Below are 16545 nucleotides of genomic sequence, written 5' to 3'. Positions count from 1 at the left end.
GAATAATAAAAAGGCTTAATTTGGTGTCTCGTTTTAAAATAAAAAATGCGAAAAATGGAAAATGTGATAATTACATTAGCTTACTCATATTCTGCCAAAGATAAATTTTTATTTAGGCAAACGGGGTAAATATTATATGATTTACGCCCTAAAAGCCAGGCCCCATTCTCATAAGAACAAATAAGGGAAAAATTTGGAATTTCTCCATTTCTGCTTTGTTGATTTAACCGTATTTAGAACAAATTGTGTGGTGTTACGTACACATAATATGAAGCATTTATTTGTACTTACAATTATTTCGTTAAATGGGAAAGTTACGTTACAAAGTGGATACATACGTCATGTTGCAATAGTGTAATGACTAATGATATGTTTCCATAACTTGAAAAATAATAGAAAGAGATATTTAGTAAGGCTTTGCCGAGTCAAATTTAGATTCAAGCGCTGTTTTCGCAATCCTATATAATGTAATGTCAACATAACATATTGCTCCGCCATTTTTTCGTGCACCTTTAAGTGAGGATAAGGTAATTACCATTTCGGGTAGCATTTTCTTTTAAAAATTTAACACCTTCCTACTTATCTTTCACTTTGTTTTCACAATTTGTGACATTTTTGTAAGAACTATGTAGCATGACATATTTGTGACATTCGGTTATGTTTATTATTTTTTTTAAAAATTTGGTGTACAAGTGTGAGTTTAATACTTTTCATAAATAAATTTTATTAAATATTTGTATATAACCACTTACTGACTTTTCTATGTCTACCGGTTTCGAGACGTACCCGTCTCTTCGTCAGGACACCAATTAAACCAATATGCAAAACCCACTATACACCTTTTTTTATGGGAGTTGCTTTATTATTTACCTTGCTTATAATATGCAAGGTTTATATTTCAAAAAGTGATTTTTTCTGCAATTAAATATCTTCAAATGTAAACTATTGGAATCAGGAGGGATATATTAATATGGGCTAGTCAGGAACTTCTCAGCATTTGCAAAAACGTAGAACTAATATTGACTCCATATATATGTTCGGCATACTAAATGGTATAATCGATGTTCCATCATTACTAGGACAAGTAAAATTCAATATTCCGACTCGTAGATTGAGGAACAATGAAGTACAGTTCATCGATCAGCATAGAACAAACTATGGCCTTAATTCTCCAATGACCCGTCTTTGTCGTATTGTTAACTCAAGACAAGATCTGGCCTTTTTTGGTTTAAGTTTACAACGATTTAAACGAGTACTAAATAAATAGTCCAGATCTTGTCTCGATGTCCCATATGTTTGTCAATGCTTCTTTTTTTTTATGTTTTAAACTATTATTTTATTGTAATATTTTAACCCTATAAATTGTATACATGGACAATGTCCGTTAATAAATAAATAAATAAATTTGCTCATGTGGAGAGGAAACCACTTAAAGCTCTTCAAGAGAGCCGGCCTGTTGGCAGTAGTCAACAGGCCTTCCGTTCCACTAGAGGAGTGTTCGGCATTTTGTTCCCTACTTTGGTTTATTTTTTCAATTGCCTGCACTATATTTATCATGTATGATACTACCTCTCGATACTACCCTATACACCTTCACCATAGTTGTTGCACTAAAATATAAAACCATCACGACAAGCATTTTAATAAGCACATGCACTGATTAAATTATGAAAATATTCTGTTGTTTGAGAATTTAAAAAAAAAAGTAGAGGGGATGGAGGAGAGTTAAGATTTATAGGTTTTATAGGAGATTAAATATTAATAATATTAATACTCTTCTTACAAATGTTTTTTATCGTATTTTTAAAATAATAATTTACGCTGTATAATATGACCTCCTCAGTAATAACACACTTTCATTCTAAACTTATTATCTTATGCAGGTAACTAACATTGGGGACGAATATTGGGGATCTGTGCATCACTACATCATTAAATTCCCCACATGTTTTAAGGTAATTCCAGTTTATAGGTTACTGTCACAAGTCACAACTACTGTTATTCATTCAGCTATTATCTAACTTGTGAAACTGTCAGCGATCTGGGAGCAGACTGATTTATCGTTCAAGGTTTTTGTGATGATAGCGGTTCCTTACTGTCGGTATTAATGATCAATTTAACAACAGGTTTTCGTAGATAAAACACGACCTATAAAATAGAAGAGCCGATAGAGAACTTGCTCAAACATTTTATGAATTAACCTACTGATTTATGAATCTATTAAGTCCCGCTTGATCACGCTAAAATTTCATTATGCCGTTAAAACATATTTAAATGATTTTTTAGCGGTGAAAATATAATTTTAGAAAGTAAAAAATAACCACGAGGAATTATAAAATTAATAATATTATTTACGTAAATGCGAGTTTTTGCATTTTAAAGACTAATAAATTACTCGTACATTATTGAGTTAGTACTAAAGTAAAAGTCCTGAAATGTTAGTCCTGGAAACAGACAATATTCAAATTAATTGGTTTAATCAACGTTAATGAAAATAATAAAACATTGTTATGTCTTACAAGCAGGACTGTAGGTATTTACACACGGGTTATTCTGCGAAGTACTGTAGACTATTTAAAGCCCACACCATTAAAAGCTCATTAAATATAGTACCTACTTAAGAGGCTAAAACAAAATATCTTTGTTTTAGTACTATCGTTAGGGCTCTCTTATACATATAGCTTATAATATTGCGTATATATCAGTTGCGCATCGTCACCCCCAGTAATTAATATTTTTAACCCTAATGTTAGTAAATATTAGTACACAACCACTTACCGACATTTTATGTCTACCGGTTTCGAGACGTACCCGTATCTTCGTCAGGACACTGAGACCACCAACATGCAAATACTGAAATATACTTCCACCTTTACCATCATCGTAGTAAACAAAGTATTTACGAAAAAATATATAGATTACATGCAGAGTTAAAGGGGATGCAAACACTATCATGTTCGAACATGCACTTAAATTAGGTTAATAATGTTTAGTGGTATGTTGGCGAACGGGTGGAAGTTGGGGTTTGGAAAAGAGAGCGGCTAAAAGATTGAAAGTTGCACGATTGGTTCATTTTTAAATAAAAAGGTGGGCTATATTAAAAAGTTATTTGATTATTTATCAGTGGAATATTATTTTTCAAAGCTTTATAATTGTGAAACACCTCCATGTAATTTAATTGAAGTACTTTTTAAGTATTTGAATGTAAAATTTTAACTTCTGTATCCTTATGAAAATCGTGATTAGAATTTACGAGATGATTATGAATTTACGAGAATTTGATTTAAGTTATTTAATTGAACAAATATATATGGAAATATTATATTACATTTTCCATGAATTTTGACGATTCATTTTTAGTTTGATAACCAGCGTTCTTTAAAAATCATTATTTTTCTAGAGTATGAAAGAACTAAACAATTCAATTCAATCAAAATCTTAAGGGTTACTATAATATCGCATTGTAGTGGGACCCCTAAAATCTTATACAGAGTAACCAGCAACTTTGCCCTTTCGATAAATAACTTTCACTTACTGTAATAATTATTGATTATGCTAAGTTGGTCAATTTAGTGTGATGACACGTATATTATTTATTAGATACGAGCTAAACCCGGCAATGTTTTGCTATTGTTGGATTTAAGTACATACTCGTATATATATATTAAATGAACACAATCGAAAGTTTGATATCAATTATTGTATTTAGTTAAAATTAGATATGTACATAGTACATATGCATTATTATGTTTTTGTTTCGGATTACATAAATTAGGAGGATATGCGGTGACAGGGAATTTTGATAAATAGGTATTTGAACATTGATTTCCTGTCACTGTCTTAAGATGTCTCCCCGATGCTATGCGAAAAAGACAACTTCATATCGTACATTTTATGCTTAACTAAAATAGACGAAATCGACGTTTCGTTGTCCCATTTTCCGCACCTCAAAACTGAACCGATTTTTTTAAAAACAGAGTACCAGAATAAAATATTCTGTATCGGTGCGTTTTGTGTTATTGAAAAAAAAAATATTTGTCTGCCGTGCGCCCAAAGACCGCAGATAACACAGGACGTTTTTATGGGTTTTTGGACGGTTCTAGTTCCCATAAAAAACTATTCATCAATAAAGCAAAACTATTGAGACATGCGGATAGTAAATATTTATGGTGCCATAATCTAGGGTGAAAATACGTGAATATGTTTGTATGAAAAAAAGTCAGACCGCGTTTCCTGTCAAAACATTATTAAGTATACTTACAAAGTTTGCTTCGTAATGCTTTTACGTAACCAAAAAAATAGGTTTGGTTTTCTCAAATAAAACCATTGACATATTAGTACACATAGAAGCACCGTGAGCCCTCTAAAATTATGACACTTAACTCATGCCTAAACACTCAGTCATAGCCAACGCGTATTTCGTTGTTCTTTAACCACCAGCCGGTTTTTTAAATATTTAATTCTGTTTGCAAATGTCAAACTCTGCTTTTCTACCAAGAGGGGTAACTCTATTTAGGAATGTGATTTTCGAAAATGTATTGAATGTCAGTTAATATTATTTTACGAATACTGAAAATCCTATTTTTTTTAATGGGTAGAAATTATAAGGAATTTAAGGAAATAATCTGACGGGAATCCGTAAAAACCTAATTTTTTTGTAAACATTCAAAAACAAACTTTTTTTAAACACAAAAAGCAACATTCTTCCTATTTTTGTATCTGCATTCTCGTTGATAAACGATGAATAAAACATTTACGCTTCTATTTTTTTTTCAACTTAACAGGTTGACGATTTTAAAAGCTATAAATATGCCTTTGGCAAAGCTCATCATTTCGCGGAAAACCGCACGTACATCGGTACTCTAGTTATTCAGTATATCGAGGACACACATACTAACATTGCATTTTAGTGTAAATAGATATAACAAGATTAATATTGTTAGCAAAGCAAACAATAAACATCCTTTTTTAGATATTCGATTAATTTTTGATGCGCAGAATTGGTTTTGGTACCTACTCAATTTGCTCTAGTCGAAAAATATGTGGCTTGGGTCTATAAGAACCAATGTCGTAAATTGTAATATTACAGGAGAGTGATTTTGCCATTTTGCGACTTCATAATGAACTGTTACAACATTACAACACAAAAAATATAATTGCGCCATAATAAAATTATGTATTGTGTGTATTCAATTTAAATGTTTTTTTTTAAACACACTTGTTTTATAATAAATTCTTGCGTTTATAAATTATAAATTGAAAATACCTGTAGAATCCTTAAATTATGATTTCCTTAGAAATGAAAAGAGATTACTTGAATTATCTGATCGTAGAGTTATTGCCGATTTATTATTCTTTTTTAAAATAATGAAATCGATAATTGACAGCCCTGCTCTGCTTGAACTAATTCAAATGCGAATACTTGGTAGGTGCACTAGAAGTAAGGAATTATTTTTTTGCAACAATTCGCGGACCAACTTTGAAATGTACTCTCCTATACCCAGGATACATAGGTATGGAAATGAATTAGAACAAATATTCGATATCTTCAATACAAATTCTGTTCATGAATTAAAACGAATTCTCACTTGTTATTTTTTAGAAAAATAATGGATTTATTTTTAAATATATTATTAAATTTTACTTTGTTTCCTGGAATATGTGATTTTTTATTTATTTTTTAACATGTTAGACATAATTTTAAATTGTACATTGGTGGATTTATTGCCAAATGGATGATTTCACTAAATAGAGGTATTATTATTTAGTAATTTCACTATTTTTATTTTTTATTTTTGTTTTATTACTCAAAAAACATTTATTTTTTTAAGTACTTATGTTGTATTAATTTATTTATTATTATTATCTAGTTATTCTCAACTTTACTGTGTTATATTTATATTTAGTATATAAGATTTTCTCATAGTTATTGCTTTTTTTTATTAAGAAATGTTATGTTTCTTTTTAACTTTTTGTATTATGTGTTTGCTAAATTGTTTAGTTTTAATTATTCTAATATTTCTTGCTATGTACTTCATGATCATTGTGCACTGCTGTGATTATTTCTGTAAATTGTTATTTTTTTGTAAAAGGTTCTTTGAACCGTTGATGTATAAATAAATAAATAAATAAATAATTAACATCGACCCTTACAAAATTGTTGCTAGAAAAATATGAAATCTGACATTGGCTCTTCTACGAGTAGATCCAAGCTACATATATATGATCATGTTTAGAGTCACTATTCTTATAAAGAATTGTCAGCGAACATCCAAATAGAACCTATACAAGTTTAAAAATGGGTCTCGGTTTGCAAAACTCAACAAACAAAATCTGACGCAATTGTCAACATTGACAATGTGACAACAAATCCAAGGTTGGAGGAAAGAATTTCGGGAATAAGTGACAGAAAGGTGACAACATGACCCATGATAACTGTTGAGCAAGAATGTGAATAACGTGTCGTTTGTTACACTCCACTATTTCCATCTAAATGTGAAGAAAAAGTGAAAATTTAACATTTAAAATGTTAAGTTGGTTAACCTAATGCGAGAAAAACATTTTGATAATGTCCAAACCTGTTTAAAAATTTTATTATTGAACAGGTGTCCCAAAATCAGACATTTTGTAAACAAAGCTTCCGGCTTTATTTATTTCACATTTGATAGATTTTATGTAAACTAAAAATTATTGTTCACCTTTCTCTAAAATTAATATTCCGGATCGATTAATATGATGATATGATACCTTCAAATAATACGAAATGTAAAAAAAATGTGCATAATTATTTTGTTATATTTTTTAAATTATAATATTAATAATTTTAATAATGTTTCAATATCGCACGATTAAAAAATAACACTTAACGTAAAACGCATCACCGAATTCTCCAAACTTACTGATTAAAAAGCAAGAAAAAAAAACAGATAAAAATAAGCTTAAACGAATCGCATTCAAATTCGTTTTAAAATAATAATTAATGTTTAATAAAATAAAAATCAAGACAATTTCACTGTGTCCAAATCAGATATTGGCTTAATCTTTGATGTTAGAAAAAAACTCACCTATACATTTATCCATACAGATCTTTTATGGTTGGTTTAAAAATTAAAATACTTGTATTTTGTTTTTTTATTTTTTATTTTCACTTTGTTCTTATAAGTATTAAAATATTGAGAATATCATTCTGAGAAAACAAGGCCTTAAAATATTGTAACTGTAAAAATTACAGTAAACATAGTGCAAATGTGCATATTTCATATCATAATTGTGTTTGTCCGAGTATCGAGTAATGCTTTATATTTTACGCAAATAACATAATAAAATGAAAAGAAAACAAATGAATGACGTGCACTTTCCATCGAGGTCAATAACTTTTAGTAATATTACCTGAAAACATTTTACTAATTGTATTTTATTTAATAAGTTAATATGAAATAACATTTTACAGATGCATCATTCTCTTATAATTTATAAATTATTTATTATTATTTGTCTATACCGAGGACATGAACATGTCCTATGACATTGTTTTTTTTTCAATTTTTCGATGTTACAGTTTTGAAGTTTGTACAAAAATTATTAAATTATTAAATGTTAAATTTCTTTGAATGGGCAATATAACAAAATAATTATAACAAGTTGAGGCTATTTCAAAAAATACCTTGCATTGCATAGATTTGCATTAAACTTGCGTCTAGAGTCCTCACGTGTAATCCACTTACGTATAATATATTATATAATTATATATTAATATATTTGCAAAAGGTACTTATGCTGATGATCTGGTGTTTATTCATTTTATATTTTTTGTATGCTGACATCTATACATGTATCTTGTTATTTTTATTTTTCGTTTTATACCCATGTTTTAATATTGTTTTTAAATTTTTGTATATCTAACTAACTCATTATTTTGTATATTTTATATTGTAAAAGGCACTTGTGCCGTATAATAAATAAATAAAAATAAAATAAATACATATACCCATCTAAAATATAGCAAATATTGCGTTCCTCTCAACAATTTGAATATATATATTTATATAGCATATAAATACGATACACATGCAATTATTCATATAAGAAAGAGACGCATATTTCCATAGTTCATATTATTTTAGTGTAACTCGTTAACATATTATGTAGATGCGCCACTAGTCGGCCACTGTCGTTTTTTAAAATGCGCTTAAAATATCTACTTATTCCATAAATTGGATTATATTTATGAATTATATTTTGTTTTTCACATTTGCAGTGATAGACATCGACATATTACACTGTAAATACTATGGTTTTACCAGATCTGATATTTTAAATTTATCTCCTGCTCAACTTTTAACTTTTACAAACATCTACTACCTGTATCTAATGAGATATTGTTGGCTGTGAATTTTTTTAGTAATAAATAAATTTGTTCATGGAAGCAGAGAGAAAGGGGAGGAAGGTAGAGTTGGAACTATACCATTTCTTCTCCCTTTTATGTAATTTTTATTTCTTTTTTTTAGTATGGATTTTTTCCCTCTCCTTCTGTATTCATAATAAATTAATGTGAAATTTATAATTGGTCGTACTTTTTTAAATGGTTTTCATGTACTTTGATTTTTTTTTAAAGACTATGATTTCCATAGTAAATAAATAACGCATTTTTTAATCACACGCGCCTGCATATTTCTACGTAGCATCACATCTGATCATGATGAAAGTCCGTTAAATAATGAAAGCACGGTAGGCAATTACCCACGAATTGAAATGCCACATTCCTCGCGCTAATAATGTGTCTATTTATTTATACCTATTGGTGTAATCAATGTATTTTAACGTCTTTGCCATTAGTTAAATACAAAATGTTTTTAAATCTTTTACTTGCTGCGATAAATGAACCTAAAAGAAAATTCATTATTCACAAATCATTGCCTATTTGATTGACAACTGAAAAGATGTTGGTATGCACAGTTACAAGCACGCTATAATAGCTAAGATACTATTTACATAATGATAAATTATTTTAATTGTAAAATGAAATGAAGGATAAAAATGTACGCAATCTCTTGAGAACAGTGACAAATTAAATTATACATGAACTTGTTAGTTTTCAGAGATCGCGTGACCTTTACCGATTGTGATTTTTTGACGATTTTGACACTAATCTCGTATTTGCACTTTGTCCAATACAAGTATTTACATACAATTTAGACGTATTTCAAATCGTACTTATACAAAATGTTTTCGCAAAATCATTTAAAAAGGTGAATTTTGCTTTTGAATTCATGAAAAGACAGCAATAATAAGTAATATTCAACTTATTTTAAAATAAATTAGTGTGATTTTCTATTTTCAATGAACTAATGTTTTATCTTAATTAAAGTGTTTCTCTTAAAGAGTAAAGAGAGAAAAGTATACTTAGGAAAAATTTAATAATAATATTAACTGTACACTGGATTTTTTAAAATCATCATTATCATAACCATACCCACTCCCTGTGGCACATTGGTACTGCAAATGCAACGTATATTGATTTTCTTTTAGTAGGTAAGATGATCAATCTTGCGCTTCAGATGCAGGTGTCAGCCCATAAACATTAAAATATTATCGAGTAAAACAGCTTTTTAACCCAATAGTTCATGTTAATTTTCCCGGTAATCGAACCCGAGACCTCAAGAACGGTAGGCGAATGCGCCAATCTCTACACTACGAGGCGGACTTATCTCCCCTCGATTTCCTTTTTCAGGATTTTTACCTGAGAGTAGCCATTGGGTCAAAAACTCCCATCTAGGATTCTGGTTCTGTTGCACAAACAGAATTGTATTCTTCATCCGCCTGGACACTGAGTTAAAATAATGGCGCTACGTTTTTAACCATGTATGAAATTCCATCGTCTTAAAAACAAATGTTCGCAAGTGTTTAAACTTTCGTATTCGATTATTTATTATTATAAAGGTTTATAAGAGGAATAATAGGAGTCATTTGCAACTATCACATAGGTACATTTAAATAATATTAAGCGGGTATGTAATTTCAACAATGTTTTGAGTATGTCCAAATGTTTGTAGGCAGGCTGGATTTCCTCCCTGGGGAGTTATTTAGAACTAAATTTGTGGTTTTCCCTCTCTGTTGCAACAAATTAAGGTATGTAATTTATTTGGATAACCATACAATATAAAATTATTGGTTGAATTTGATCATTCCACATATTTATTGGTTTTCCTCTTTAAAATTTGAAACAATTTTTTTCATTTGTTCAAAAGATGTCAAGTTCATATTTCTGTTTTATACGATTAAATAGTTTTTAATTTATTTAAAATGTTTTTTTTTTTAATTTTTATTTTTTATATAACGATATAATATACCCGTTATATAATATAATTAACGATATAATATACCCATTTAATAGTTTGTTCGTACCCTGAAGCGATTGCAGCTAAAAAAAATTCACCATCACATTATTTAAAAATGAAATTTCATGATAAAACTTTCAATAAACGTTGAAAGATTTATTTAGTATTTACCATTCGCACAAAGCTTGTAGACATCGCGGCGGCATCACTTATTTTCAATTAGAACTATTACCATTGAATATTACAGGAAATTCCTCATCACTTCATCTGTTTGTTTATTAAGATAAAATAAACGAAAAGAGTGAGATTGACATAATCTTTTATTGCATTCAGTAAACTTTCTCTCGTTTCTAACTCTTCATACACAACAGTTCAACGTGCAACATTATTTAAAAACCAAAGATGTTCACGTCTCTTAGTACGATTTGAAATGTCCAGTATCAATAATTCGTTTTAATTTTAAACAAAGGATACATATATATTATGTTAAAAAAGGCAGTCTTTAAATTGTTTAAAGGAGCGTCAAACATACTAGCATCACACCATTTTCCTGTGAAGGTAGGCAGAGATAATAGAACGCCAAATCCTGCCATATATTCCTAGGTTTTCTGTACGTTTTAGCCGAGTATCCTTTTGACATGATCAACTTACAGTGTTAGCTATGATCGGCCAGTGAAAAGACATGTTGCCTACTTAAAAAATGAACTTTAAAAGAAATGCCATCAAGATCCGTACATCTACCGGTCTGTAACCCTAACTATGCACAACACTCTGTCCTTTATAATTCTTTTTCTAATTATAATGGTTTTTTTCATCTTTCGATGTATTTACATGCTCCTGAAAATTATAAATATATTGCATTGCCTGGTTGTTGTAAATTAATAATATTTTCTCTGAACATGTTTCTTACCACGCGGTCTGCACCCGAGTGCGGGCGGGTGGCTGGGGGAGGTAGCCTTATACGTGGCGAGAGAGAGATAGACAGCGCGCTATCTCTCTCGCGACAGGATTGGTCGGCCTACTCCCGCCTGCCATTGGCCGGCCTATGTCAGCCGCGCGGATTAGTTATGTCAACCTTATACTCGTGTTTGAATCATCTCCCGCTCTACTCTCCGCCGATACCGACTACGCTACAAGACCTTCGCCTGCCCTTGGATTCTACTTCTGGACTTCTCACCTTACGGATCCCGACCGCGTCGCTCTCTTGGAATTAAAAGTCCTTTTCAGGACTACTTGTCAAATCGGCTTTTTGCTGCAGTGAACCAGTGCCAGTGCTTCGCCCTTCGGTTTCCGCCGCCAGTGAAATTAAGTGTGTGCTTCGTTCTTCGGTTTCCGCTGCCTTACAAACAGCGGAAGGGACGACCTATTGAAGAGTGGTGGACCCGCTAACTCGTCGGTAGCGCGTCAGCTACACAGGGTATCAAAGGCATTATGAGCTTGCCAACAACCAAAATACGCTTAGATACAGCGATTGTAGATTAGGGAATCATATTATGTAAATTAATTATTACAATAAAATAAATCCGTTTTAAAAAAAAACCGCGATCTATGTTCAAATTTATACTAAAGACTGATTTATTAAATCTTATGTTATTGTATGTTTTCCATAAGATAATCACAGCCAGTTCTTGGTCATTAGAAATATTTATTGAGCTACCGATTGTTTGTTCTGTTTTGTATGAAAATTTTTACTTTGTATGAAGTAACTTACATAATATTAGGTGTACAACTTTGCCACCATTTTTTTTCTGAAATTCGAGGTCTTATTGTAAAAAACTGGTAATGTATGATTCAAAGTTTTGTCCATCGCTGGCAACTACGTTCTCCCATCTTTCAGGCATTTGGACAGCGTACGAATCCCGCGTTGAAATAAATGGACATCTTTTGAAGCGATCCACAAATCGATCAATTTTTTTACTTCTTCAAAAGACCGGAAGTGTTGATCAGCTAGACCGTGTGTCATTGATCGAAACAAGTAATAGTCAGAGGGAGCAACGTCTGGAGACGGCGGGTGGGTCAGGACTCATTTCAACGATTCCAAGTATGTCTAGACCACTTTTGCAACATGGGGTCGAGCATCGTCATGCTACAAAATCACTTCATCGTGTTTCTAGTTCTACTGCGGCCGTTTGTTTTTCAATGCTTTGCTCAAACGCATTAATTGCGTTCGATAATGATCAGCATTCACTTGGTTTTAACAGCTCATAATACACTATGCCGAGCTGGTTCCACCAAATACAAAGTTTACACTTAAAGCCATGAATATTCGGTTTGGCTGTCGATGTGGAAGCGTGGCCGGGAAATCCCCATGAGTTTCTGCGCTTAGAGTTATTGTAATGGATCCATTTTTCGTCCCCAGTCACAATGCGATGCAGAAATCTCTTCCGTCTTTGCCTTTCAAGTAACTGTTTACAAGCAAACAAGCGCTGTTCAACATCTCTCGGTTTCAACGCGTACGGTACCTAATTTTCTTGCTTCTAAATCATTCGCATGGTTTTAAGGCGTTTTGAAATTGCTTGTTGAGTCACTCGTAACGATCGTGCCAATTCTTCTTGACTTTGACACGAGTCTTCATCAAGTAAATTCTGCATTTTCGAAAATCTTCCCTCTTGCACCGCTATGGCTGTCTTTGACGTGAAAATCACCGTTCTTGTTGAAACGACTAACGACGCGTTCTTTCACTAATAGGGGCCTCACCATAATTATTTGAGAGCATTCGATGAGCCTCAGCCGCAAATTTCTTCATATTAAAGCAGAAAATTCAAACCTCCGGCAAATGACGAGAATTTGACTCGTAAACTATCATTCTAAATCGAGAATAACTTTATGATGCAGACACAAATCGATTTCGACCACCACTTACTGCTAAAGCCATCTGTAGGAAAAAGGCGGAAGCATAGTTGCACACCATATCGAACAATAATTTAGCCTCTTCTAAATTTTGTCTTGAAATTATTACCTACTATTGCTTATTAGAGCTTACAAAGAGCCAGATGTTATGAAAAAAGTACGGTATAGATGAATAAAATGAGTTTTTGTCAAAATGGGACAAACAAAGTGAATTTTTATCGTGATTTATCAACGCTTTACATTTTAATGATTGCTATAGCAATTTCGCTATAGCGAAATAAAATTCGCAAAATTAAATATTCACTGGGGGCGACCAAAATAAATACCTGTACGATAAGCAATGCAGTGCAATAAGAAAATGTTTGATCGGCTATTTGTCTATCTTTATGGCATAGTTTATACAATTTTAGTATGCAGAATGCAACTAAATAGTGTGTAAAGGCAAGAATTAAGATTTCTCCTACGTCCTATTTAAAGAAGCAAGTGCATTTAACTAAAAAAATGACTTATAAAGTATATTTGATGTCTTATTAGTGAAGAATTCAGATCCTTCATTTCAATGATGCCTAGACTTTTATATTACCTTATCTAAAATGTTCATCGTCTCTATTGTAATATGTAATATGTTTTTGTAATATTAGCGGCTCCTCGGGGAGTTGAATCCAGTCATTGTCTATAAAAATTTGGACAAACTCAAAATATTGTTGTATTTTTTCCTTGCTGTTCACAGGTTTGTTAAAATAATATAATATATACTACACATAGATGTTAAACCTTAAATTACATTTACATTGTTTCCATTGTTGTATTTTTTGTTTTATTGTTTTTTTTTTGTTTTTTCGTTATTTTTCCTTGGACTTATTACAAGAGTGATTATTTATTGTGATATAAGTGTAAATTTGAAGTAAAAATGTTTAATTAAACTAATATCGCTAAAGTTACTATATTATGTATGCACAGCGGGCACACAGTGTACACACACATTGTCAGACATAATACTTTACAAACAGACCCTCACATATAGCATACCTTCACTCACACATAATAGCCCCGCCACACTATGCTCCTTGCGTTGCTCATGCTCCTCGCGCTGCCGCCCTCTCGCCTGATGCACCACCTCTCACCCGATGCACCACCTCTTGCCCATGCACCACCTCTCATCTCGCCCATCTCGCCCATCTCGCCCATCTCGCCCATGAAACATCTCGCCCATGCACCACCTCTCGCACGATGTTGCCCTCTCCGCCCACACACTGCTCTACTCGCGCAATTAATCGCGACGCTCCACACATGTCATTTGTCTTTCCATACAATGGACGATGAAACTGTGACAGCGTGCGCCCTATGCATTTTTAGTATAGCTAATTATATCGATGTCATACAAAGAAATATACATCATTCAAAAATGACGCGTGCATCTTGTGTGAGCACTTGATGCGTATTGCAACCGCGTGATTATGTGGCCAACCACTCGCGCTCATATTGCCGGTCCTTTGACTCGCGCTCGATAACCGACGAAATAGGGAGCGGTGGGCACGACGAAGAGCATAACGTGCGGCATGACAAGTACTGTTGCCACACTACGTCTCTGCCTCCTTTCCTTGGTACTTCCCATGCCACTCGTTAAGTGTGTGGCAGGCCCATAACATAAACGTTACTCGTTTATAACGTAGGTACGATTTGTTTATAAGGCTAATTTTAAATATATTTTGATTTTTTTTTATTTCAGGATTATCAAAAACATGCGAAATGATAAAGGAAGAAGGATTCGAAGGACACGGATACGTCTGCGATGTCTCGGACAGACTAGAGGTGTACAAAGTGGCCAAGAAAGTCAAGGAAGAGGTAATATTTCTTTTAAACTGTAACATGAATGGAAACTGAAATTAAAACATAATTACAAAGACAACAAAATAAAATACTAAAAAATGCCTACAACCTTGAGTAATTAACACCGACAATAACACAAAATATATAGAGATTGCTACATCATTACTTTATTGTAATAACGATTTCAAATATTTTCAAAACGTTTTTCTGGTTTTTTGCCCATAAGATTCAACACCTAGACATAGACAACTTGAGAAAGCTTGAAACCCTAAACTAATACACAAACTCACATCACTCACTCACGTCACATCGAGGATGACGACACCACACTAACAAAAGTAACTGATATACACAATCGCGACGGGAGAACTTCACATCAATACCATACACAGACAGCAAAAAAAAAATACGACAATCTCGACCGCTTAACAACGGACTGAAAATGTACAATGAGCTATCTCACAGACTGAAGTTAACAGCCATACAGAGATTCAAGACTGAAGTGAGAAGACATTTTAAAACCCTTCTGAAATCCTACACGATGGTTTTTATAATATAAAACTTAACAAGTTTCTATAAATAATAAATAAAAAAATATATATAAACAACGCATTCCAAGTTCGATTCCTAAAAACATTCAGATAAAATATATATAAATAGTACATTTTTATCATTTTCACGTATCATTCATACACAGGTAAGTTTTGAAAATTCCCAACCGATATTTCAGATCTTTTGAGTTTATCCAAGTTTTTGTGGACAAGGACTGGATTCAACCTGGGAGCTGTTAATATTAACATATTACAACAGACATGAAGAACATTTTACAGAAGGGAATATAAAAGTCTAGGCATCCACAGAGCTTATTACTTGTCATTGGCTGTTTAATGAGGTCACTTTACACACGGTGTAACATTCACCATTTTGCCTATATTTGAACATCTACATTCCTTCGACTCTTCTATCTGTTGTCGTTTGTGAAGTTAAAGAGCTGAAACCTTTATTGTTGCGGGTGAAATTCATTTGATTGAATTACTGAACGCCTAAAAATATTTTACAATTGTCATACTTCTTCTTGGACCAGGTGGATTCATCAACAATATTATAATATATGTATAAATTAATGATAAAAATACACTCATATATTTACATTTTCCTCGCGGTCGTTCTCCTTCTCGTTTGTGTACCATATAATAAGTCTCGGGTTCGATTTCCGACATGGTTGATGTGAAATATTTATTTGAAAAATGTTACAGATTACACTAGAATATTTCATATTCCCTGTGCTGGTACCTGGGCATAAGACTGATTATCTTATTTTTATGCAACAAAAATAATAATGATGCCCTGGGGTCAATGTACTAAAGTAGTGGCCCTATGCACCATTAGGCGCAGAGCGGGATGATGAATTAATTATACGTATACAAAAAGCCAGTTGATACGGCTTGAAAAAAGCTGTATTTTAATAATTAGCTTTTGATGTGTGACAAAGAAAACACGAAATATATTAATTTTTTTGAAGAAAACA

At 32.1% G+C, this 16545-nt stretch overlaps 1 protein-coding gene across 1 annotated transcript in view; it reads left to right on the top strand.

Moving 5' to 3' along the window:
* The window catches only part of LOC148283985 (short-chain dehydrogenase/reductase family 16C member 6-like), a 71689-nt gene that overhangs the window by 39357 nt on the left and 15787 nt on the right, over positions 1–16545 (top strand). Inside the window, exon 3 of the mRNA XM_088242881.1 lies at positions 14917–15032. Coding sequence (XP_088099007.1) covers positions 14917–15032 — 116 coding nt within the window. The remainder of the gene's footprint in view (positions 1–14916; positions 15033–16545) is intronic.

Source organism: Micrasema longulum, unplaced genomic scaffold (assembly GCF_059751315.1).
Source record: "Micrasema longulum isolate JH-2025_06_02 unplaced genomic scaffold, ASM5975131v1 h1tg000173l, whole genome shotgun sequence".
NCBI lineage: Eukaryota > Metazoa > Arthropoda > Insecta > Trichoptera > Brachycentridae > Micrasema > Micrasema longulum.
The sequence above is the reverse complement of the archived record's forward strand: the minus strand, read 5'-3'. Positions and strand labels throughout refer to the sequence as shown.